At 38.7% G+C, this 26,294-nt stretch overlaps 1 protein-coding gene across 1 annotated transcript; it reads right to left on the reverse strand.

The window, feature by feature from the left end:
• Positions 1-263: 263 nt before the first annotated feature.
• Positions 264-24,365, reverse strand: LOC122660174 (ranBP2-type zinc finger protein At1g67325-like). Its single transcript, XM_043855366.1, has 10 exons — positions 24,179-24,365; positions 23,530-23,575; positions 4,564-4,679; positions 3,471-3,744; positions 3,289-3,359; positions 2,586-2,637; positions 2,386-2,495; positions 1,042-1,066; positions 811-962; positions 264-565 (listed from the first exon to the last, which is right to left on the reverse strand). Exons 1-10 carry the CDS (start codon positions 24,185-24,187, stop codon positions 563-565), a joined length of 858 nt encoding a protein of 285 aa, XP_043711301.1. The 5' UTR covers positions 24,188-24,365; the 3' UTR covers positions 264-562.
• Between the last annotated feature and the right edge of the window lie 1,929 nt (positions 24,366-26,294).

The following is a 26,294-nucleotide window of genomic DNA, read 5'->3' on the forward strand; positions in this document are numbered from 1 at the left end:
TCACCTGAACATGCCAAATGCTACTGACCAGAATTACACTAGAAGTTTATCTATCCTAACAAGTCATGAAACCTAGGTGAGAAAAAGGACGACTTTGGTGGGACTCAGGCAAATTCTATCAAGATCTGAGTAAATTAACTATTCAGACCTGAAGGAAACCACACAAAAAAAATGCAGCCCGACAAAATCCTATGCTTAGCTCACATCTACAGTCCATACCAACTAGAATAGACGAGTTAATTTCCAAAGTACAAAGGCCTAGCTGAAACCAAACCAGGAGAACCAACCTGTAAGAAAATCATACCAAATTAAATGGCTGACATATGACAAGTTCCGAATAAAAAAAGATCCAAAAAGCCCACAAGTGCCATTTTCCAAGTATCAAAAACCACCATAAAGGTTTCTGCTAATACAACAAGTTTGACACTGATAATGAGAAGGCAGAGTAACTCGACAACCGCTGCAACATGATGAAGACAACAAGACTGACTTTCGGACACCCAAATTGTGCAATGCCGTACGATGACTCTGGACCTTCTCAACCCTCAAAGTGTTCTAGTACTCACTGGAACAGTAGACAACGTGGATCAATGGATGAAATGGGAAATACAGAAATACTCCGAGTGGGAAAAAGATGGAAAAGAAAGAGGAAAAGCAGCAATATTTTGAAAAAAAATCAGTAATAAAGAAAGATCATAGCTATTTTACGTATAGCAAGTTCGAACCAGTTACACTGAAGATTATGAATAGGTAAGACCACAAAGTCAAGCACTTAATGGACATACAAAAAGCAAACACCCCACAACAAACCTGTTCTTCCTCTTCTGATGTTGGTGCAGGGGACTTGTTTGTCTCAGACGGTTTCTCAGCACCACAATTCTGTCTATTGCACTTGGTCCTAAATGGATAGTTTATGTTATTACATTTCTCACATTTCCAGCTACCCTCAGGCATTTTTTGTTCTGCAAGACAGGAGGATTGTTAGTAGAAGATCAGAATGGCCAGCCAACCAGATGAATATTTATCCAAAAAGTGACTTACTGGAGTTTTTCTCAGATTTGGCAGCCTGCACCCAAAAAATAACAAAAGAGGGTGTTACAGACTTACAGTGCAGTATGAAAATTGAAGTATTGAAAGAACTCCAGAGAGTCCAAAGGGTCTCAAACTATCAATATCTGAAACAGTGAAATCCTATAGAATAACAAAGCATCAGCTCAAGTCAAGAAAAACAAAATTATGCAGCAATGCTTATATAGATACACAACTGTGGGGTTTAAGAGACCAGATGGTGGGGGATAAGTAGACTGAAGTCACTGAACCCAAGATCAAGAATTCACACCCCTTTAACAGGATCAAACCCTAAAACAGAAACTACGTCAAATAAAGTCGAAGTCAACCTTTCCCGATGGAGCCCAGATTCTGATCAATAGTAATACTGAAAAAATAGATAAACCCCAGAATACAGCAATGTTTCGACAGTCAGATTGAGCACAATAGTCAATACAGTGAAATCTGAAACCCAAAAACCAGAATTTGGGAGATTTCTTGTATCAGCAGATCTGATCAGCTTGAGACACTGGTCAAAGTATTGGAAGCCTGTTTCATTCCACAAAATATGGAGGGAATCTGATGGTTAGATTCCTGTCAACAGTAGATTTTGATCTCAGCCAAATAGACCCCAAAACAGGGCTGCCGCCAACTTCACTTGGTGGTAACTTGCTGTATTTTTAAATCTCAGTACTAACAGCATGTAAATAGAAATAACAGTAGATGATGACCCCACCCAAACTTAGACTAAAATAAGTTCCAGCAAGCACACAAGTAACAGTTGATAATAGTCCTTACTTGGAGAAAACAGAGCATAGAGAAGAAGGATATGACCATTGATTTCCTACAAACAGGCCTAGATCAGAATCTATCTAATCCTAGAGTTTCTCACTCTTCACTGGGTCTCACAGCAGCCAAAGGCAATAGCCAATTATTCATTCATCAATTCGTTGGATGGCAAATAGCCTACAATAAGTCTTATTAAAAATAAATGAGTCCCTCACTAAGGTTAAGAAATTTGTCTAACCAACTTACATAGCCAATAAGAAATTTAAAACAAAGGACACAGAACAAAGAAACCCCCTACACTAGGTAAAGGTCTTTAACTTAAATAAAACTTAAACTTACCTAATAAAGTAAATTCTGCATTCCTACCTCCTACTCTTTATTTTGGCCCATTACCCATTATTTAGGCCCATTAAAGTGGCATATTACAATGAAACCCATTGGACCAAAGGCCCAACCCAATGCTTATTTCTAATAAAAATAAGCCCATTTATATGATTTATCTGCATCGCCAGAAAATACAAAAAACACAAACTGCAGTAGTACTCATACCTGGGATCCTGGCTTCAGGGTACTGCACTTCCTCATATTGCAAACTGTTCTAAATGAGAAATTCACATTTCCACAATTGGGACAGGTCCAGTCATTATCACGTGTTGTCTCTACCAGGAGAAAAGCAGGCACTTGTTACTAACACACAATAGTGTTAATGTAAAAATGTCAGAATCCACATACAGAGTGACAATGCCTACCTGCAGGCTTTTTCTGAGGATTTTCACCTGGAAAAACTCCTGGTCTAACCCCCTATCCAAATTTTCAAACATTCAGATATTTAAGATGAGAAACCTGGTTGTAACTCATGCATGCAATGCTTGTGAACAGAAGAACAAGGCCAAGAACAAGTGCAGGTCTTTTTGTCAAGAAACCCATGCAATGCATGAGAAACCAAGTACATATCAAAACCTCCAAACGAATGTTTATGGAACCGATGGTTGACACTTGACAGCCAAGGCTACACACCCTGGTTGAGACTGGGAATCATTTCCTTGAAAACGATAATATAGTGAATCTACAACTTACGTGATTGAATTCTAACATTTTGATCCAATGATCGTTGTATAGTGTTATGCAGTCAGACCTCAGCGCAACGGTAGGTTTGCTCCATTGCAACCTAGTGACTACAGGTTCTAGTCAGGAAACAGCCCCTCATGAAGCGGATGTAAGGCTGCGTACATTAAGACCCTCCCAAGACCCCGCATTGGAGGAAGCCTCATGCACTGCGTCCTGATCTTTCTACTACAACAAGATACTAGCCACTGTGTGTGTGGCCGTGTGTGGGCGTGAGTGTAGACATAGGAGTGCTTCTGTGTGTGTGTGTGTGTGTGTGTATGTGGCGCGCAGGCATGTATATGCATGCATGACCAACCAGCACTTGGGAGGGCACTTGATACATACCATAGGAGCATGACCCATGGGCAAACCCAGGCCATAGCGGTCCATCAGAGGGGGCATACCGTACATCCCTCCTGAAGCAAGAGTACTCAAACAATATTAAAATATATTAAAAAATAGATATAACTGACGGAAAATGAAGAAAAATAAATGTATCTTTCACCATGAAAAGAGGGAACACTTACCAGTTCCAAGCATAGATCCACTGGAATATGGAGATGGCCCAGACAAATGCAGTGGTCCATAAGGGCTTCCTGATGAAAGGCGGCTGCCATAATCATAAGGATATCCTGAACCCCCAGAGAATGGAAGATCATACGGAGGAAGAGACGTTCCATTAAAGAGTGAAGAACCATATGGTGGAACAGCCAGATACATTGAAGAGGGTGCACCAGAACCTAGATAGGGAGCTGATGAAGAGTAAATCTGAGGGGCTTGAACAGGCTTTGTGGCAGATTTCTGGAAAGAGGACAAATATTAGTTTAAGATTGTACCCGAGCCTCTCAGTTTCTATAATGTTTTCTTTAATTATAACTTGTGCAGTAGAAAACAAAATTTCTGAACTTTTGAGCACTAAATATAAGTTAAGGAAAACACATCATAAAAAATAGAAAAAACCATCAGCATTGAATCTCAAAATGGAAGGTCGAGAGAATATCTACAGATATGAAGTGTCTGTTGGGTATGAGAAAAGGCAAAATGGGGTTCTAAATTCTAATACAGTTGTTAAAACAAGATGAATCATCAGCACATTTGGGGACATTGCAGAGGGTCGAGTCAGACAACCCTTCCAAAATATCATAGGTACAATAACATGCTTTCTCCAAACCATATGGTTTCCCTTTTCTTCTCTATCAAGAGCAGTTCTAGAGTACACTTTTTACAAGTGGCTAAGTGTTCAAGAATACATATTAATAACCAAAAAAAATACAAGCAAGAAGCAACATGGACAAGAGCATCCAGTAGTCAAACCACTGATTCAACAGAGTTTTCTTATAAGCAGTATCCAAACTCTTACAGAGCTATTGGTTTTCTTGCAGTTGGTCATTAATGACTAAATCTGAAATTTCATTGCTCATAATTACAAGCCTGCATACAACCAAAAAGGTGACGAAGCACAAGGCCCAAACACATGTTCACAAAAAAGTGCTGAATATGGCAAGGACCTTGTCGTTAATATTCCTCGGCAAGGTCCCTGTCTTAATCATTATATGAAGCTCATTCATGATTAACATATGTGTATATATATATTCAAGGTATACTAAGTTGTGATCTTACTAAGTTGTGATCAACCGGCCTGGACTGGGTACAGTTGCCCCTGTTACAGGTTGTCCTAAAAGAGAAATTGACATTGCCACAACTTGGACATGTCCAATCATCTTCCCGGCGGCTACCTACAAATGGTAAATCAAACAAATAAAGCATTAAAATTATTATACCAAAATATGCAAAACAAAAATTGTAAGAGAATATGAGTATCACAACCATATCCAGAACTAGTGTATTAATATGACCAATGCAAGGCTCTTCAATCCTGTTTTTAACAGAGTGCTGTTGTATTCAAGGTCTCAAGTATCAGTATCGAGCAACATGTCAGAAAGATGGTTGTAAAGGACATCTCAGAGACATATTAGAGAGACAGTAGATGCGCTTAAGATACGCTTTGATTCAGATGGATAATGTTATGATACATGCAAAACTAGAGTTTTTAAGTATGTGCACCATAAATAAGTAATAAATAAGGATATCCAACCAATGTCAGGTTATCTATGTATTCGCGACAACTATGTGAATCAATTATCATTGGCAAGTGAAATATCAAACCTACTAATAAGTAATAAGAAACAATTAAGAAAGAAGATTTGAAAGATGAAATCTAACCGATTCAATCTTCATTGTAAAGTGCCCATTTTTGCTCGTTTAACTTCTCTTGAGCTGTTTTTTAGAGTAGATGGGATCCAATTAGGGTTTGACCAAAAAAAAAATCAGACTAGGAAGAAGCTTTCAGAAATTGGGATTTTTGGGCTTTGGCAGCCTCTGTATCAAGCATATCAGTCCGTAACAGTAACACATCAGTCCATATCAGTACAATAATGGTTTTGATACAACTCTGTACATAAACAGTTATATGTGTCGGTTCTATGTTGTATAGACAAGGCTAATCCTAATATGCATCTGACCGTACCAGTCAATACGTATCAAGACTTAACACCAAGATCGTATTTTAAATTTAAGACGAAATATACTTGACAGTTTAGACACATCATCAATTGCTATAAAAATGGGAAAAATAAAAAGGAAACCAAAAATAGTCGTATAGTAAGATCTATATATATTATACCCAGAGTACATGTTTGTTTTTTTGTTCCCTACAAAATGTGACCAACTTAACTAACAAAATTATTCAGCACAACCCTTACACCGTTACTTTCATTAAGGAAATTATTGTCTAAATCTCATCTTTAGTTTGTTTAGACTTAAGAATAGAGGGATAATTAAAAGAACACACTTGCATAATGAGAAGACATTGAATGCAAAAGTTTTCTACAAGATTCATTGTCCAATGCTTTGAAGTTTGAACTATAATCAATGTTCGTAATTTTAGTTAGAATGACTGAATTTCATGAAATCTTTAGGGTTCGACAAAGGTGCAGTACCTGGGTGATGCAGAATCATCACTGAAATGGGCTTCTTGTATTAGGAATAAGTCTAGGGTTTGGTTATATACATGTTGGGCTTTTGATCCCATGGGTTTTATATGTAATAGGCCACTTTAATGGGCCTAAAGTATGGGTACATAGGTTGCATACGGGATTAGCCCTATACTTGGTTTATTTTCATGTTTTTAATGTTTTAAATTGAACCGGTCCAAAGCTGGTTTGAACCAATGGTTTAATTTAAGTGATTTTATTAGTTTTTTCTTTTAGTTGTTTAGTTGGGCTAGATTAAGACTCTATTTTGAGTCTATTTCAATTTCCTAGTCAGTTTAAGTTAGCTAATAGGTTAAGGATTGGGTAGGCCTTTCCTTTTTAGTGTATGAGTCTAATTTGAGTCTTTTATATAAGGTCGTAAGGGGGCCAAACATTGAATACAAATTTAATTAATGAAAAAAATTTTGTTTGTTGCCATAGCTGCTGCTCTGCTCTGTTGAGTGAACCTTATGAGTACTATCAAGGTGAAGGGCTGGTGGATTCTAGTGACTCCTTGAATCTGTTCATGATCAGGAGGTTTTTCTTCAAGCTTCTTCAAGTTGCTGCTACTGCAGATCTTCAAGTCCAGTAAATTTATTTAAATTCCTGCAATTCCCTTCTTCCTCTAATCCTCCAACCTAGCCCTAACCCATCCCATCAATTAGCCCTAACCCATCCCATCAATTCCCCCTAACCCTAACTTCACTTAAACACTGTTTAGCCTATTCCCTCCAATCAATCATCATTAAACTTCATCCACAGCCTTCATACTTTACTTGACAACAACCCTAATTTCAATTCTTTATTGCAGCCTTATAATCCCTTAAACCCTAATTAAGCCCTACAACCCTAACTTCAACCTAGACCTAACCACCCATCAAAATCTGATCTTTTTATTTTCATCTCACTCCCCATACTGCCATTAACACTCAACCAGCTCACTTCACCCAGATTCCATCTCGAAACCTAGATTTTAAAAACACCCAATTTTTACAAGGCCTCTAACCCGAAACCCTAGATTTCCAACTTCATCCAAATCAAACTAAACTTACATTAATAGACTCCTAAAAACCTACACATCATTACCAAATAAAACCCTAACTCAAAACCCTAATCCTAACCGTAATTCTGCCCTAGTTTGTCTATTCTGCCCCATTCGGCAAGCATAGTTAAAAACTCTGATTTACCTGGCTCCTAGTAGGTCTCCTACCTATCTAGGTCTACATTATTTGGTATCAGAGCTATGGATGAACATGGCCAACATATTACCTCTGCCTCCACCAACCCTTTAAACAAAATTCTGGAGATGCTTTAGTAGTTTCAAGCTGGTCAAAGGGCTATAAATGAAAGGTTGCAGCAAATTGAGCAACACCAAACTACTCCAGTAAGGGACAGCAACATACCAATGGAAGAGGACATATATCAATTACAGTCCCAAGGTCACCGACCTCATAGAAGGCACAGGGAAGAAAGGTACAGAGATCACACCGAAGACATTTATAGAGAATATAGAGACTACAAGGAACAGCCTAAACCTCCAGAGGCATTCAAGTTGAGGGAATATGATGGGAGACCAGATCCACAGGTATTTGTGATTGGTTAGCTGCTTTAGATGACTATTTTGATTGGTATGATTTGCCTGAGCAAAGGAAAATGAGACTAGCATATACCAAGTTAGTGGGACCAGCACATAACTGGTGGAGAACCCAGATGGATTATCTTGACTACCGTGGTAGAGAACCCGTTACATGGACAAAGATGAAAGAAGATCTGAGTAAGAAATATTTACCACGAGCATTCAAAGTTCGACGGAAAGGTCAAGTAAATTCCCTTCGACAATATTACCACCAAAAGGCCTTCAAAGCTAAAGGCAACTTGAAGCCTCCATCGATGAGATTCAGTTTGCAAGTTGAAGATTGTTGGAAATCTAACACCAACCATGTTAAATCAAAGGCTAAATGCAAATTTAAAATGCCAAAAGAAATTGAGAGAGCACCAGTTGAAGATAAAGCTGAAGTGATCACAATGAATTGTGATGAAAAAGAAGAGACAATGCTTGAGGTTCAAGGATGGAAGTTCAACATGTAGAAGATTCTACTGAAGAGGTACACATTGAAGAGAACAAAGTAGACAAAGCTAAAACAGCAGAAGATGAAGAGATGGTTAAGAACACTCCATAAGAAATCATCGACATTCAAGATGTTGTTCTTGAAGAGGTACAACTTGCGCCTCAAGTCTTAGATGAAAAGGTTACCAATACTGAATACTCTATGAACACGACATACACAATTGACATTGATTCAGAGGTCGAGCACATAGAGTTTGTTATGCCACTATGGTTCTTTGAAAAGAAAGCTCCACGCCTTGAAGACTACCTCCTTAAAGTCTACAAGCAACTAGAATTTTGTTTCCCCCTCATCACAGTAAAATTCGAGGACGAATTTTTTCAAGCTGGGGAGAATTGATGCAGAATCATCACCGAAATGGGCTTCATGTATTAGGACTAAGTCTAGGGTTTGGTTATATACATATTGGGCTTTTGATCCCATGGGTTTTATATGTAATAGGCCACTTTAATGGGCCTAAAGTATGGGTACATAGGTTGCATACGGGATTAGCCCTATACTTGGTTTATTTTCATGTTTTTAATGTTTTAAACTAAACCGGTCCAAAGCTAGTTTGAACTAGTGGTTCAATTTAAGTGATTTTATTAGGTTTTTCTTTTAGTTGTTTAGTTGGGCTGGATTAGGACTCTATTTTGAATCTATTTCAGTTTCCTAGTCAGTTTTAAGTTAGCTAATAGGTTAAGGATTAGGTTAAGCCTTTCCTTTTTAGTGTAGGAGTCTAATTTGAGTCTTTTATATAAGGTCGTAAGGGGGCCAAACATTGAATACGAATTTAATTAATGAAAAAAAATTTTGCTTGCTGTCATAGCTATTGCTCTGCTCTGTTGAGTGAACTTTGTGAGTAATATCAAGGTGAAGGGCTGGTGGATTCCAGTGACTCCTCGCATCTGTTCATGATCGGGAGGTTCTTCTTCAAGCTTCTTCAAGTTGCTGCTACTGCAGATCTTCAAGTCCAGTAAATTTATTTAAGTTCCTGCAATTCCATTCTTCCTCTAATCCTCCAACCTAGCCTAGCCCTAACCCATCCCATTGATTCCCCCTAACCCTAACTTCACTTAAACACTGTTTAGCCTATTCCTTCCATCAATCACCATTAAACTTCATCCACAGCCTTCATACTTTACTCGACAACAACCCTAATTTCAATTCTCCATTGCAACCTTTTAATCCCTTAAACCCTAATTAAGTCCTATAGCCCTAACTTCAACCTAGACCTAACCACCCATCAAAATCTGATCTTTTTATTTTCATCTCACTCCCCATATCGCCATTAATACTCGACCAGCTCACTTTCCCCAAATTCCATCTGTAAACCCTAGATTCTAAAAAAACCCAATTTTTACAAGGCCTCTAACCCGAAACCCTAGATTTCCAACTTCATCCAAATCAAACCAAACTTACATTAATAGACTCCTAAAAACCTGCACATCATTACCAAATAAAACCCTAGCTCAAAACCCTAACCCTAACCCTAATTCTACCGTAGATTATCTATTCTGGCCCATTCGGCCAGCATAGTTAAAAACTCTGATTTACCTGGCTCCTAGTAGGTCTCCTACCTATCTAGGACTACATTACTAAGTCTTACCAAGTTTCAGTCGAAATTTGACTCATCGGGTTTCAATATCAACAAACCCATTGTTTCAATCAAAATGGAATTTGAATTTTCAACGCATTTCATTAGTTTTCACTGTTTCAACTTCAAAGAGCGAAATTTCTAGAAAACCTCAATTTTTTGTGATTTTTTGCCAAATCACTCTCATATCTTTGTGGATCAAGGTGTTGGGCAGTACTGGAACTCATCTATAGCGATGATTTGTTGCATTTGTCGAAGTTTTTGCAAGATTCAAACTTGAAGGTATATCACTTTTCCCAAAACTAAATCTTTACGAGAAAAAAAAGGTAAATGCTTAGTGGTTGGCCTTCAACAGTTCAACTTTTTATATGTTAGACACTGTAGGCCGATATACGATTTCTTGGAGTCAGATTTACCTTTTTGTTTTTATATATTTCTTAAATTTATGATATAGTCAAAGCATAACTTGCTTCAGAAACAACAACAATTTGCTAGTGGTTTTGACCCTGTCCAGAACTCAATGTGGTACTAGGAATCTATGATAAGCAAAGGATCCCATGTAACTTGCTTGTATTCTTCACTCTTCAGAATGTTTATAATGAACAATGTATAACATTTGATAACTATGAAATGGTTTCCAATTTATTCTTAATACATAATTTTAATTGTTTTAATTGAATTATGTATGTTCTAGTACTAAACTGTGTAGAGTAGGTTATATTAGAGAAACTATACAGCAACGTACAAGGTACACTACAACCTAGGGTCCATAGCCAAACTACCATTTTGGGTGTTTTTTTCTTTTACAATCTAAGGGTTTCACTATGTTTAAAGGGCCTAAAATAAGGATTCCCAGAAGTTTCAAGATCTACGTCATTTGGGCCTCAAAACCAACAGCCAAAACTTACCAAATTTCAAGCAAGTTTAACCGAAACTCAAAATTTAGTTTTGAGCTAGACCAAAACCTGGCTCAAAACGGAAACTTCAAACCTTGACTATAATATCCAACTTTTGATGAGGAAACAATATTTATAAAATCGCAAGAGTAAAAAATAAATATACAATGATGAGAGAATGCAACCACGCCGAAATAGAAAAAGAAAAACATGAGGGAAAATTAAGAATGCCAAAAAATATATGGACTGCAACCACCCCCACAATGCAATGGGTTGCCCCCTTTGACATCACTATGCAAGGGTTGTGGCGATTTCCAATTGCCCCACCATAGTCATTGTAGGAGTGTTTCTATAAGCTAGCACTAGATCTACATTTGGCATGGAGTAGGCAAATTTATCCAATTATTCCTCACATGCTGTGCTCTTCAATCTCCACTAGTCTAATGAAGGAGTTCACTACAAGGTCTCTTTCCCTAAAGAATGCAAATCCCAATGTCTTTCCACCTTCATGAATAAGTTCCTCTGCTTCAAATTTAAAGGGAAATTGTCCATTCACATTCCATATTAATCTCCCCATGCTCTAACAAACTTTCCCTCCTCTTTTATTAGTTAACCAGATTCCTCCTCTAAATTATTGGCTACCAAGGCTCAGAATCAAAACTCTTTCTGGTTAACAAATTTACGCTAATAAATTCTTCCTCTCTCTCTCCAAAGACACATTCATCCACAGTAATGGCCTTTCCAAGTCTTGATGCGCCAAGTCCCACTAGAGCAACCCTACCGTTGAGCAGTTCATCAGGGAGGGTAGGTGCCCAAAAAAAAGATTGTACCCAGTACACGAGACTCCCGCCACTGCGGGGTCTTGGGAGGGTCATAATATACACAGCCTTACCCCTGCTTTCACAAAGAGGCTGTTTCTAGACTCGAACCCATGACCACTTGGTCACAATGGAACAACCTTACCGTTGCACCCATGATCGCAGGTTCGAGTTGGGTAACAGCCTCCTCCCCAGAACCAGCAGTGGTGGCAGCCTCGTGCACTAGGTACGCCCTTTACATGGCACCTACCCTCCTTGGTGAACTGCTCATTCCAGTGGAATTCGAGAGGCAAGACCAATGAGGTGGCTTATTAATGTAGTCCTAGATTGGAAGGAGCCAGTACACTAGGATTAATATGAATTGGTTGACCGATTGGGGCAGAATATGAGTTTAGGATCTGATATGAACTGGTTGACCGATTGGGGTAGAAAATGAGTTTAGGTCAAAATTAGGGTTAGGGTTTGAGGTATTAAGAAGGTCCTGAGATGTTTATCAATGTAAGGGAGTCTATCAGTGAAGGTTCTGAGATGTTTTGATGAGCGGAAGTGTGTTGAGTAGGCAGCAAGTTAGAGTTAGGGTTTCGGGTTTTGGAAAAGAGGAAAAGATGGATTTCTAGTTTTGGCTAGACAGAAGTTACCCAAACTTGAATGGTTTTCTTAGGTAGGTATGAGGGATAATCGGTCAGATTTGTAGACTATTCTGACAGTTGATTTGGGCTGGGCAGAAATTAGGGTTTTTGGGTTTTGATTTGAGATGGGGGAAATTAGGGTTTCAATGGTTGGGATGGGCAGCAAGGGAGGTCGAGTTCTTCTCATGGGCAGGGGGTGGTCTGGTTGAAATTTGATGAAGTTCTGATGGCTGGTTAGGTCTATGGGGAATTTAGGGTATGGGAAAACTGAAAATAACAAAGAGGAAAACTAGGTGCCCGCTTGATAACCTTACTGTCGTTTCTGTTCTGGTTATGTGCTGAGAAACAGCAGAACAGTTTTTTTCTTTTTTGTGCTGAGAAACCGTTTTTGACCCACTTGGTAAACCTATTCTGGAAAACGTTTTTCTTTCTTCACTTTTTCCTCTTCTTCTTCTTCTCTTGGTTATTGGTCTTGTCTGCAATTGCAACCTGCTTTTAAATCTTTTATCAATAGATCGTACCTTCTGTGTGTGTTTGCTTGGCGAGTCACTGACTTGGCCGACTTGTATTTCTTCCCTTCTCCTCTTGGTACGATTCCCTTCCTCCTTTCAATTTCTTCCCTTTTTTATTCCTTCCTTACCTATGCATCCCTGTTTTGTTCTGTTCAGTCCCAGCTTAATCTGGTTCCACAAGAGAGACACAGATCCTTCTCAATTATTCATCTTTCTATCCCAAACTCTAGGGTCTGAATCGATTCTCTTGTGCAACCCTAGCCCTTGTTTCTTACACCCTAAATCCAACCCTGCTGTCATATATTAAACTGAAACCAAATCTGATCTCTGTTCTACCACCAGGTATGATTCAGTGGCTTGGCTTTATTTCTGGCTTGATCTTTTGGGTGAATAAGTACTCTGTACTTGAGAGGGTATTCCATTCGGATACCTACCCTGAAATTTCCCTTTGATTGGGCTTTCAGTGAGGGAGGTCTTCTCATTTCTAGTAATGGCGAAAGCATATCGAAACTGTGATTTTGTTGAAGTTTGTAGCAATGATGAAGGTTTCTTGGGTTCCTACTTCACCACGAAGGTTCTCAAGTGGGAAACCCTAATAACCACGGCTTTCAGTTTACTCCAATGGATGAACACAAAAACCGTGGTTCTAAAGGTTTCTGTGAACCAAATCGTGCACAAAGAGCGAGCGACAGAAAGAGAGAGAGTTGAAGAGATAGAGTGAGAGAAAAAAAGGGATAGAGTACGTGATGCAGAATGATCACCAAATAGGGCTTATTTCTTTAGAAATAGGCCTAGGGTTGGGTTATATCCATGTTGGGCCTTTGTTCCCAAGGGTTTTTTATGTAATAGGCCACTTTAATGAGCCTAAACTAGGAGTACTTAGGTTGCATACGGGATTAGCCCAATACTTAGTTATTTTTATGTTTTTAAATTGAACCGGTTTAGATTTGGTTGCATCCAATTGGTTCAATGGGTCTAATTTAAGTGAAGTGTTCCTATTGGTTAATAGGTTCTTTTATCCTATTGGCTAATATGGAATCTTCTTTTAATTAGTTGTTTTTAAGTTAGATTCTTTTATTTTAAGTTAGTAGGGGTAGTTAGGACATTTTAGTATTTTAAATTAGTAATTTGAATTTGATTAGATCCCTTCCACGATTTAAGTGAGGAGGAGATTAGATTGTATTAGGATTTGGCTTAGGCCTTTAATTATAAATAAAGGAATCGTGGGAGGCTCCCCCACAATAGATTTGAATTACAACACTGAATTCGTGGCCGGTTACTGCTGCTGCTCCTTGCTCTCAAGAGTTTATGCATCCTTGTGGTTCTATCAAGGTGGAAGGGTGGGTGGAGTCCTGCGACTCTTTATGCCGGGACGGCTGGGAGGATCTTTCTTCGAAGGTGGCTTCATCCTTCAACCATTCAAACTGCTGTTAGAGGATTCGAGAGTGAGTTTGAATTTATTATTTTCTGTTTATCCTTTCTTCCCTTCCCCAATCAATTCCTTTTCTCTTCTGTCCTATTTTCATAAACCCTAGAAGACTCTAAACTCTGATTCAGATCTGCTCCTCCATTGGAATCTGATCAGATTTGGACCATAACTTCCCCTCATCCCCATCTCCACTCGACCGTAGCTGCTGCCCATTCTGTCCAGCCAAACCCTAAGATCCCTCTTCTCCATTGAACCCTAAAAACCCTAATTTTCTGCTGGGACACATTCAGCCATCAGAAACCTTCCATATTGCAACCGAATCTTCCCCCTAGCCCCTCTAACAGTCAACCTTAACCCCTGCTCCTAAATCCTACTTTAAACCATAATTTTAGTTGTTTACCTTATTTACAAAACCCGAAACCTAACCCTAATATATGCAGGAAATTAAAACTGATTCATATTCAGATATTTTTATACCATAATGACCCTCTAAACCTGCAGATTAAAACCCTATAAGCCCCATTCCCAAATTCCCATCCTAAACCCTAATTTTGCCCTAAAACAGCCCCTAATCAGCCCTAAACAGCAGGCTTACCCTAAGCTTGGTTCTACTTGGTTCCTAGTGGGATTAATTCCTATTCTAGGACTACATTAGTACGAGGTCGATCTTACCTCTAAGATGAGTTGCAGGTTGTACAAGGTTTCAATGACTAGAGGCGTAAGAGGTGAGAGAGAGGTTAGAGACGTTGAGAGGTGAGAGAGACGTTAGAGGCATGAGCAGTTTATCGGGCACAATTTTTAATTTTCAACACAGAACGACAGAACATGTCCAACATATTCTATCAAAAGTCTTCCAGGGAGCATAAAATTTGATTTATGTTTCCAAAAACACTCACCAAAAAACACTTCGTTATCAAGCGGTTTTTGGGTGTTTTTCTGTTTCTCAGAACGGAAAAACACCAAAAACTATTTCTCGTAAGGTTATCAAGCGGGCTCTAGGTTTGGGGTTGTAGAGGGTTGGAAGAAGAAGAATGGGGATGTGGATATCTCAAACTTACTGTGGTAGCAGATTACTCTTGGCAGCAGCTTGTTTGAGAATGAAACTTGAATAAAAATCAGATCTTGAACTTGAACTTGAATAAAAAATAGCTCTTGAACTTGAACTTGAACTTGAGAGGAACCACTTGGGCTTTACACTGCAGAGTGTCGATTGGATCAAACACCAATCCCACCAACGAACCACCCGGGCTTCACACCGCAAAGTGTCGATTGGATCACACACCACTCCAACCAGCTTTGATCACACACACAAATCAACTCTTCAATAGAAGATAGGTTGTAGTAGCTTGCAAAAGCAAATTCATAAAGCAGTGAGGTACAGCCTAGGAATAGGAAATCCCAGGCTGCATATAAATACAAAACACTCCCTCCCTAAATTCGTGTAAAGGTGTGGACCCTAAAATATGACTTAAGTTAAAAATATTTTATTCTAAAAGAATGTTCTAAAATGACTTAAATTGGACCAATGGTTCAATCAGTTCAATTTAAAACACTAAAACATGAAAATAAACTAAGTATAGGACTAATCCCGTATGCAACCTATGTATCTACTTTAGGCCCATAAAAGTGGCCTATTACATAGAAAATCCATGGGACCAAAGGCCCAACATGTCTATAACCCAACCCTAGACTTATTTCTAGGGGAAAAAGCCCAATTTAGTGATAAACCTGCATCACTTATTTGTTGGCAAGACAAGAAGTGGTTGCCCTTTGTTGTGTTCTAGGAATGTTTTCCATTTGTGAGATTTCAATTTTTTTTTTTTTTTTCAAATAGCCTCTCCACAAAACGACGGTGAGGCTGCGTACATTATGACCCTCACCAGACCCTGCAATGGGTAGATGCCCTATAGGTCTAATAAAATGAGTAAAACACTTGTCTCCATCACCAATTTTGCCAACAAATCAGCCATCATCTCATTTTCATTTCTCCGATTCCACTGGAACAAGAAGTCCAGCTAGGAGGGTAGGTGTAAGTGCTGCATGAGTCTGACATGAATGATATGATCAGCAAAACTCCGTAGCTCCTCTGCTGAATTTCTCATCCAACCAATAAAATTGGCTGAATCTCCTTCATTACATGAGAAAATCCCTTACTAACCAATATCACAATAGCCTACATTGTATCAATTCAGCCCTTATCGAGTCACCTTCTCCTACTGTCCTAGAGAATACAACAATTATTGTACCATCCCTCAACATGATACCACCACCGATTCCTAACAAACCCAGGTGATCCATATTCAATTCATAGAATCTGTCAGGTTGGAAGTGAAGGGAAGGTAAATGAAATTAAAACAAAATAAAATGAAAATTTTCTAGTCCGTACAAAAAGCGACTGTGTAACTAACCCAAAAATATTCCAAATCTAGTAATGAAATTTTACTTCAGTTTTCATCCAAATTCCTTAGATTTGAATAGGGAAACAAAGAATCCACTTGACAAGTTCAATTACGATATTTGATAACATTTTAAGTGAGTTGCAAAATCATAATTAAAATAATTTTTTCTTCCTAAAATTAATTTCATTTCCTTTTTACTTGCAACTGGACAGAACCACATCTCAGTGGTTTATAGATTCACAAGCCTTCAAACACATAAGAAATACATGACGGCAAAAGACAATGCCCACGTTAAATTGAAATCATCCCCCCTTCCATATCACTCAAAACATTATCTTTAAAATCCTATTATCTCTAATTCCACCAATAAAAATGAGCCTAATTCCCAATAAATCTGCCTAAACCACCCAGCAAACTTGTAGGAGTTCCTTGTGCATTCTCCATGCAATTTGCATGTCTTTAACCACACCATGGAAAAAAAATTTAGATAATTTCAGTTTTACTCCCATCTCTAACCATCACAAAGAGCACCATCATGGTAAAAGGTTTCGACGAAATTTTACAAAACCAACAGCAATATTTCAGTTTCGCAAGCTGTCGAAACAAAATAGCCTGCAATCCTGAAGCATTGCAATGTTTCGACCGAAAATTCGCAGTTCCGGCAAAATTTCGAGCATGTTTCGGATTTTGATATTGTTTCAATCAATCCCTTTCTATAAAATGGCATGGTAACGATCAAATTTCGTAGTTTCGATCAAATTTCAATCATGTTTCAAGTTTCGCTATTGCTTCAATAGTTTCGACTCTAAAGAGAGAAACTTCCTGCAAAACCTCCGTTTTTGTGATTTTTTGACAAATCACTCCCATATCTTTGTAATGAAACATGAATAATATTTGATAATTATAAAATGGTTTCTAATTTTATGTCTATTCATTCCTAAAGCATATTTTAATTGTTTTAACTGAATTATGTGTTCTAGTATTGAATTGTTGTATACAGCATCATACAACATGCCGTGTACACAACCAACCTAAGGTTCCAAAGCCAAACTACCATGTTGTCTGTGTTTTTTAACAATCTAAGTGTTCCACTACATTTAAAGGGCACAAAATAGGGTTTCCTAGAAGTTTTAGGAACTAATTGGCCATTGGGCCCTGAAACCATCAATCGAAACCAGCTACCAAAACCTCCCAAGTTTGGACCAAAATTTCGCAGTTTTGTGAAATATTTATTACAAGCCTGGTTTCCACTAGAGGCTCGAAATCGAAATCTTGAACCTTGGGCAGTATGTAGCCCGACCAAATGTTACTACTTACCTGAACCTTTGCATCTGAACTTCTAGAACTCTTTTCTCACCCCAACCTGATTTCTAAATGGCATCCCAACAGGACAAATAAAGTAGAGAACAATAGAAGTAGCATAAAATGTCTATCATCGCAAAAAATCACTCTAGCAAACATAATATTGTGCCGAATCTAACAATCACTCCTGAGCTTGGTTTTGCCCATCAATCTCATATGGCAATGAATTTACAATTACGATGGCACTTCTTTTGGTAGGAATTATGATGGCACTTGAACAAAAAATCATAGTATTTTTGGGGAAACCCAATGAAACATATGTTGGCAGGGATGATCCCGGTTCAAAGATAACCACAATAAACATCAATCTTTAGTACACCAAAACATACAATGTCCCGCTGCAACGGTAAGGACCTCTCAGGCCTAGAGACCAACAACTATCACAGAGAATCTTATTACAACAACAACAACCATAACCTTATCCCAACAAAATGTTGTCGGCTACATGGATCCGATAGAGACTACAACAGTAAAAGAAATAAGAGAAGTAAAAAGACGTAAGAGAAATAAAAGGAAGAAGAATAGAAAATAAGTAAAGGAAAAAGTCGAAACAGCATCCCAGGAACATTCCTAATGTAGTCCTAGATAGGTAGGAGACCTACTAGGAGCCAAACAACCGGATCAAATAACAAAAGGGGCTGCTGGTTCGAATGGACAGCACTAGGATTTAGGTCAATTCCTAGGGTTTGGGTTGGATATTGGGAAAGGGGTTTATAGGGTATTAATGGGCAGTTCTAGGGGGTCAATATGGTATAAAAAGGTTAGGGTTTGGATGAGTTTTGAAATTCTGCAATTCTGGACAGAATTGAGTTGCAGGTTTTGGGCTTTAATGGAGTTAGGGTTTATGGGATTCAAACAAAAAATAAAGGGGATCAATTGGGGAAAAGGATTAGAGGATTAGAAGAAGAATTTTGGCGACAAACTTACTGGAGATTCCACTGGCAGCAAGCTTCGACAGTTGTGAAGGATAAAGCCAGATTCGAATTTGAAGAAGATCCTCCCAGCCGTCACGGCGTAAGGAGTCAACCGGATTCCACCAGTCCCTTTCCACCTTGATAGAACCACAAGGATGCACACTCACAAGGAGGACAGGAGCAGCAACAATGGCAGCCAACAAGCAAAAGCTTTTTTCATTAATCAAATTCGTGTACAATGCTGGCCTCCCTTACAAACTTATATAGAAGACTCAAAAATAGACTTCGACACTAAAAATGAATGGCCTAATCCTATCCCTAACCTATTAGGTAATTTAAATTGACTAGGAAACTAAAATACTAAAGGAAATAGACTCAAAACATGGCTGGACTTATAGAGTCCTAATCCAGCCCAACTTACATCAAATGACCACTTAAGTTGTCACATGACCACTTAACCAAGTCACATGATCACTTAAATTGAACCAATTGGATGCAACCAATTTGAACCAGTTCAATTAGAAAACATAAAAATAAACTAAGTATTGGGCTAATCCCGTATGCAACCTATGTACCCCTAGTTTAGGCTCATTAAAGTGGCCTAATACATAGAAAACCCTTGGGAACAAAGGCCCAACATGTATATAACGCAACCCTAGGCCTATTTCTAAAGAAATAAACCAATATCTATGATGAACCTGCATCAACTCTCCCCAACTTGAAAAAATTCGTCCTCAAATTTTGCAGTGATGAGGGGGAATCAACATGTGATCAGCAGCTTTGACCATCCCCAAACAAAATTCCTATGAGGCAGGAACATTAGGGATAAAGTCTTCAATGCGTGGAGCTTTCTCTTCGAAGAACCATGGTGGCATAACAAACTCTATGTGTTCTACCTGTGAATCAACAGCAACTGTCAATGTCTCTGATGCAGATTCATCATCAAATAGGGCTTGTTTCATTGGGAATAAGTCTAGGGTTGGGTTACATACATGTTGAGCCTTTGATCCCAAGGGTTTTCTATGTAATAGGCCACTTTAATGAGCCTAAACTAGGGGTATATAGGTTGCATACGGGATTAGCCCAATACTTAGTCTTATTTTTGTGTTTTTAATTAAACCGGTTTAAATTGGTTGCATCCAATTGGTTCAATTGGTCTAATTTAAGTGAAGTGATCCTATTGGCTAAGAGGTTCTTATATCCTATTAGCTAGTAGGGAATCTTCTTTTATTTTAAGTAGTTTAAGTTGTTTTTAAGTCATTAGGACTCTATCTTGAGTCTATTTCAGTTTCCTAGTCAGTTTAAGTTAGCTAATAGGTTAAAGATTGGGATAGGCCATTCTTTTTTAGTGTTTAAGTCTAATTTTGAGTCTTTTATATAAGGTTCTAAGGGGGCCATGTATTGAATACGAATTTTGATTAATAAAAACTCAGCTTTATGCTTGTTGCCTTTGTTGCTGCCTTTGCTCCATCGTGAGTGTGCCTTGTGAGTAATATCAAGGTTGCCTTGTGAGTAATATCAAGGTGAAGGGATTGGTGGACTCCGATCGACTCCTTGCATCTTGTAGATCGGGAGGTCTTTCTTCTTATTCAATCGAGCTTCTTCAAACTGCTGATGCTGCCTTTGAAGGAGATCAAACTAGTAAGTAATCTTAGTTTCCTACATATATCCTTCCCCTCTTCATCCTCTAACCTAATCCACACACCCCTCCATCCATCAAACCCTAATTTCCATTAAACCTGCAACTCCTACCTCAACTAGGACTCCCTCATAACTACAGATCTGGCCATCAATTTCGAACCATACTTCCAGCCTATATTCTCCACACCTTTCCCTACACTCGACCTTAAACACAGCCCTTAGTCTCCACTACAACCCCTCCATTCCTCCACTCCATTAAACCTAAAATCTGCAACTCAATTCTGTCCAGAATTGCAGAATTTTAAAACCTTCCTAAATCCTATTATTTTTATACCATATTGACCCCCTAGACCTGCCCATTAAAGCCATATAAGACCCATTCCCAAATTCCCATCCTAAACCCTAGAATTGACCTAAATCCTAGTGCTGTCCATTCGAACCAACAGCCCCTTTTGTTATTTGATCCTGTTGTTTGGCTCCTAGTAGGCCTCCTACCTATCTAGGAGTACATTAGTCTTGTCCATAGAGCCTTCAGTGTTAGCAACCTTCTCATCTAATGCATGAGACACAAGCTCCACCTCTTCAAGAGCAGCATCTTGAAGGTCATTGTTTTCCTTTGGAATGCTCTCAATCAGCTTTTCATCTTCTATTGGTTCAGCCTTATCTATATTGGTTTCTTCAACATAGATCACTTCAGTAGGATCTTCTGTTGGTGCATGTGCCATTGGTGAAACTTCAAACACAGTCGATGCCATTTGCGTTTGAGTTGACATGTTCGGCAGTCCCTGTGGCTATACAGTCGATGTGGTCACCTTTGGTTGTAACCCTTTTAGAGTAAATAAATGGTATAGACGGTGTCAATCAGGTAGGACACACGAGTTGTTTTCAGGTTCAATCCAACCTTGTCGCTCGTCCAACCAATCACCACCTACTGCAATAAAACTCTTTGAATGTGGTACCGGCTGACACCAAGCACCATCATGATATGAAGAACACCCAAATTCAACACAGATTTTACCTGTAGACATTATGCAAATCTCTCCTGATTGGGACAACATATCCACCACGGATTGTGAAATAATATTGTTACGTCGCCTCTCATCAACAATTAATATGGTTGTGCTCCCATTGGGTAGACGAACTCGGGTCTTAAAAACGAATGGAGGTGGGTCTTTCGAGGCTTAGTTGGAGCTTCCCTCCGACATAGCTTTGATACCAATTAATGTAGTCCTAGATAGGTAGGAGACCTACTAGGAGCCAAACAACCGGATCAAATAACAAAAGGGGTTGCTGGTTCAAATGGACAGCACTAGGATTTAGGTCAATTCCTAAGGTTTGGGTTGGATATTGGGAAAGGGATTTATAGGGTATTAATGGGCAGGTCTAGGGGGTCAATATGGTATAAAAAGGTTAGGGTTTGGATGAGTTTTGAAATTCTGCACTCGACAGAATTGAGTTGCAGTTTTGGGCTTTAACGGAGTTAGGGTTTATGGGATTCAAACCAAAAATAAAGGGGATCAATTGGGGAAAAGGATTAGAGGATTAGAAGAAGAATTTTGGCGTCAAACTTATCGGAGATTCCACTGGCGCAAGCTTCGACGGTTGTGAAGGATAAAGCCACCTTCGAATTTGAAGAAGATCCTCCGCCGTCACGGCGTAAGGAGTCAACCGGATTCCACCAGTCCTTTTCCACCTTGATAGAACCACAAGGATGCACACTCACAAGGAGCACAGGAGCAGCAACAATGGCAGCCAACAAGTAAAAGCTTTTTCCATTAATAAAATTCGTGTACAATGCTGGCCTCCCTTACAAACTTATATAGAAGACTCAAAAATAGATTTAGACACTAAAAAGGAATGGCCTAATCCTATCCCTAACCTATTAAGTAATTTAAATTGACTAGAAAACTAAAATACTAAAGGAAATAGACTCAAAACATGGCTAGACTTATAGAGTCCTAATCCAGCCCAACTTACATCACATGACCACTTAAGTTGTCACATGACCACTTAACCAAGTCACATGATCACTTAAATTGAACCAATTGGATGCAACCAATTTGAACCGGTTCAATTAGAAAACATAAAAATAAACTAAGTATTAGGCTAATCCCGTATGCAACCTATGTACCCCTAGTTTAGGCTCATTAAAGTGGCCTAATACATAGAAAATCCTTGGGAACAAAGGCCCAACATGTATATAACCCAACCCTAAACCTATTTCTAAAGAAATAAGCCAATATCTATGATGAACCTGCATCAATTCCCTAACAAGGGGTTGGCTACATGGGTCCTTGTCTTCCAAACAACTCTATCTGCGGTCATACTAGGATCGAGCCCTACCACATGCATATCCTTTCTTACCACTTCTCTAATAGTCATTTTAGGCCTGCCCCTACCTCTTTTAGCTCCGTCAAACTGAATTTGGTCACTCTTCCTTAGCGGTGCATCCAACAGTCTCCGTTGGACATGACTATACCACCACAAGCAACTCTCACAAAACTTATCCTAGATTGGTGCAACTCCCAATTCGGTTCTAATACAATTATTCCTTATTTTATCTCTCCTGGTCTTGCCACACATCTTCCTTAACATCCTTATCTCCACTACACTCATCTTATCTATATTACTCTTCTTAACTGCCCAGCATTCGGCTCCATAAGTCATGGTTGGTCTTATGATTGTCCTGTAGAATTTTCCCTTAAGCTTAACAAACATGCGTTTGTCACATAACACTCCAGATGCACCTATCCACTTCATCCATCCTACTTTAATTCTGTGGTAAACATCATCTTCTATATCACTCTCTTTGTTAATGGTTGACCTTCGGTATCCAAAGCATTCACTTTGTGGTAGCTCTCGCTCCCCAAGTTTCACTACTTCATCCCCTCTCCTGGTTTGACTGTAGTTATACTTCATCATAGAGAATCTTATTACTTAAAACAATTGCTGGTAGTCCATGTAGTGATTACTCACGCTTATATTTTGGAATCACATTCCAGTTCGATATACATACAACTAACACTTATATTTTGGAATCATATTCTGAAATATATACAATGTGACAATCATATGAACAGAATGCCCAATTTTGTCCCTAGTTGCAAACACTTTTAAGGCATAACATTGGGACATCAATTACCATAATAAATATATGCAAATTAATTAGCATTAAACAATTTAATTGGATTTGACACACAAGACAAATATAAGCAACAACATGGACTCAGCTGCAACAGGGAAGTAACATACCATCAGTCCGAGCTCGCTTGGCTGCAGAAGAGTTTCTATTATCCACCTGCAAATAAACCATAAGGACACTAGTTGCAATGAACTGATCGATACAGTGTTTTCATCTCCACATAACAGGTTAAGTAAACAAAGTATAGACAATGCATAAAGTAAAAACATCCTATGACAGTAACTTGAAAGCGACAATTACCCAATTCCCTAATAATATTGACAGCTACTGGCAAACAAACCACAATATCTAAAATTTAAAAGATAAAAAAAAAAATTAATAAATAAACCAGTAGGCTGATGGAAAAACAGTGCAAGATACTCAAGGGATGGAGCCAGGCTCTTGGATTATGATCTCAAACAACCTGAAGTCTTCAACAAAGCAATCCCAATTAAACAGGGATAGTCTAGCCAGGTAGGGAACGCAATACACTACTACAACTTGAATTAATTAAATTAAAAGTTGAGAAAACGAATTGCAACGATGATCGTATCAGTATCAGTAAAAATGTTGGAAATCTCCAAGATTTAATACGATGGTAAGAATCACTAGACCAGTAAGACAGGATATTACAAGCGGTAAGAATTCAATAAATACAAATAACCGAAAATCTTGAAAGTGAAGAACGTCAGATAGGATGATAGAACGAAAAATAAGTACCTGAGACATATTGGATGAGAATTACAGATCGAAAAGATCTTTCTTGGGATCGATGGAGCGTGTATATTACTTTCCGTAACGCAGATGGAAGAGAGAGTATGGGAAAATAGGGTCGGCAACGAGAAGGGTTTTGTTTGCTCTAGGGTTTCGGTTCGAAGATTTTGGATACGAAAGGAGGGATGTAAAAGGAAAAATTATATATATTTTAAGTTTCCAAAGATTTTCAGAAACCTCCTTCTTTCAAGTAGCCAAATAGGGGTGAAACAGGTCGGGTTGGGCCGGGTTTTTTAAAACCCTAACCCAACCTAGCTCATCCCTACCCCAACTTGGCCCAAAGTCGGGCTGAGATATCCCAACCCAGGCTCAACCCTGTCAGGCTCAGCCCAGCGCAGCTCAGCCCAGCGTAGCTCGGCCCACCCCTAATTTACCTGATCGGGCCAAGTTGGCCTTGATTGACACTGATTTTTGTTAGGGCCTGGTTGGCCCTAACTTGCCTGGCTTTTTTTCCATTTACATCGTGCTATGCATTTAAAAATGGTTAAATACACATGCGCCCCCTAGTAGTCCAAAAATTTTATATGGTCCCCTGATATTCCAACAATTCCACATGCACCCCTTGATAATTCCACGCGCACCCCCTACTTTTCAAATTATTCCATATTTAAGTCCATGCTGTTAATATCAGACGTTAAAAATTTTGTTTATTGGCCAAACTACCCTTTCTTCTAACCACCCATGTAATTGGAAAAGACATTTTTTCCTTGACCTATTTGTTCTTAAGAAACTAATCTCACCCAACCTATGTTACCATTGCATACCCACTTGGAGCGAGAAACGAAAACCTTGGGAGCACCTACTGCTTTGACGAGGCACACACCTGTTGACCAGTTGCTGCTCCGACAACCATCTCCTTCTCTAGCGGCCACCTGCTCCGGCGACGACTACCTCTTACTATGTTTTTTATTTTTTTAATAAAAAGTGGGAGCCACCACTCATTGAACACGGATTAGTTAGATATATAAGCAAACGAAGAGGGGAAAGGGTTGGATTGCAAAAACTGAGAAACAATAGTAGCAAGCATTTGGAAATCAATGAATTCTCCCGAAAAATAGATGTAAGTTTTGAATTTGCCCGAAATCATCGTTATAGGAGGTAGGAACATGAATTTTAACCCTGGAAGCGATCTTGGGGCTACATCCTTGCTGGATCTGGCAACTTTCTCTGCTTTCTTTATCATTGTTGAAACAACATTGTCCTTTGAAATTCTCTACCAATGAGCCATAGAAGTTGACAATAATGAAGAGGAAGAGGAGAATACCGAGTTGGACCCGTTCAAACTACGGTGATCCTGCCCATATGGGAAAGATCATGCGTCATCCCTCCGCAGTGGAGTGGTCGGCAACGTGCGTTGAATTCAAACCGTGTAGCCGCAGCAAGGAACACATTCAAGAAAGCTCTTCATAAGCCTTATTACAAACATAAACACGACAGAGATAGAGAAATAACTAACTTAGGTACCGTTTGACAACGTTGCTAGTGTTTCTGTGCCGTTTCTAACCAAAAACGTATTTTGGTGCTACTGTTACCAAAATAACATTACTGGCTTCCCGAAAGGTGTTTGATAAACCTGTTCTAGAAACGTATCCAGAACACTATTAATACTGAAAGGTGTTTGATAAAACCTATTTCTGTAACAGTTTTGTATTTATTAATATAAATTACAAAATTGCCATTAATAGTATAATACATATAAAGTCAATGATGTTAGGACATTAAAATTTATTATTATGTTACTAATATGTTACTATAAATTATAGAAATGCCAATAGCAATATAATCCATATAAAGTCAACGATGTTAGGACATTAAAAGTTATTACAAATCCATGTAAAGTGTATATTAAAATAAAAGATACAGAGATGCACAAAAAGTATTTAATTTCAAAGATGCCATTAAAATTGGGTTCTTGTATGGATTAATGCTATAACTGACTATGCTATGAACAGTTGAATAAAAAGGGCCTTGGTGGATTCGAACCACCATCCCCTTGGAACATGCTCATGTTCCAAGTGCTCTACCAATTTGAACTAAAGACCCATCAAGTAGAGCTTGGAAT

The sequence above is a fragment of the Telopea speciosissima genome, chromosome 4, assembly GCF_018873765.1.
Source record: "Telopea speciosissima isolate NSW1024214 ecotype Mountain lineage chromosome 4, Tspe_v1, whole genome shotgun sequence".
In the NCBI taxonomy this organism is placed as follows: domain Eukaryota; kingdom Viridiplantae; phylum Streptophyta; class Magnoliopsida; order Proteales; family Proteaceae; genus Telopea; species Telopea speciosissima.

Coding starts and splice junctions, on each gene's coding strand:
- LOC122660174 (XM_043855366.1), bottom strand. Junction 3,745..4,563: donor GGCCGGTTGATCACAACTTA/GTAAGATCACAA, acceptor TCCTCTTTCCAG/AAATCTGCCACAAAGCCTGT. Junction 2,638..3,288: donor CCATGGGTCATGCTCCTATG/GTATGTATCAAG, acceptor AAATTTGGATAG/GGGGTTAGACCAGGAGTTTT.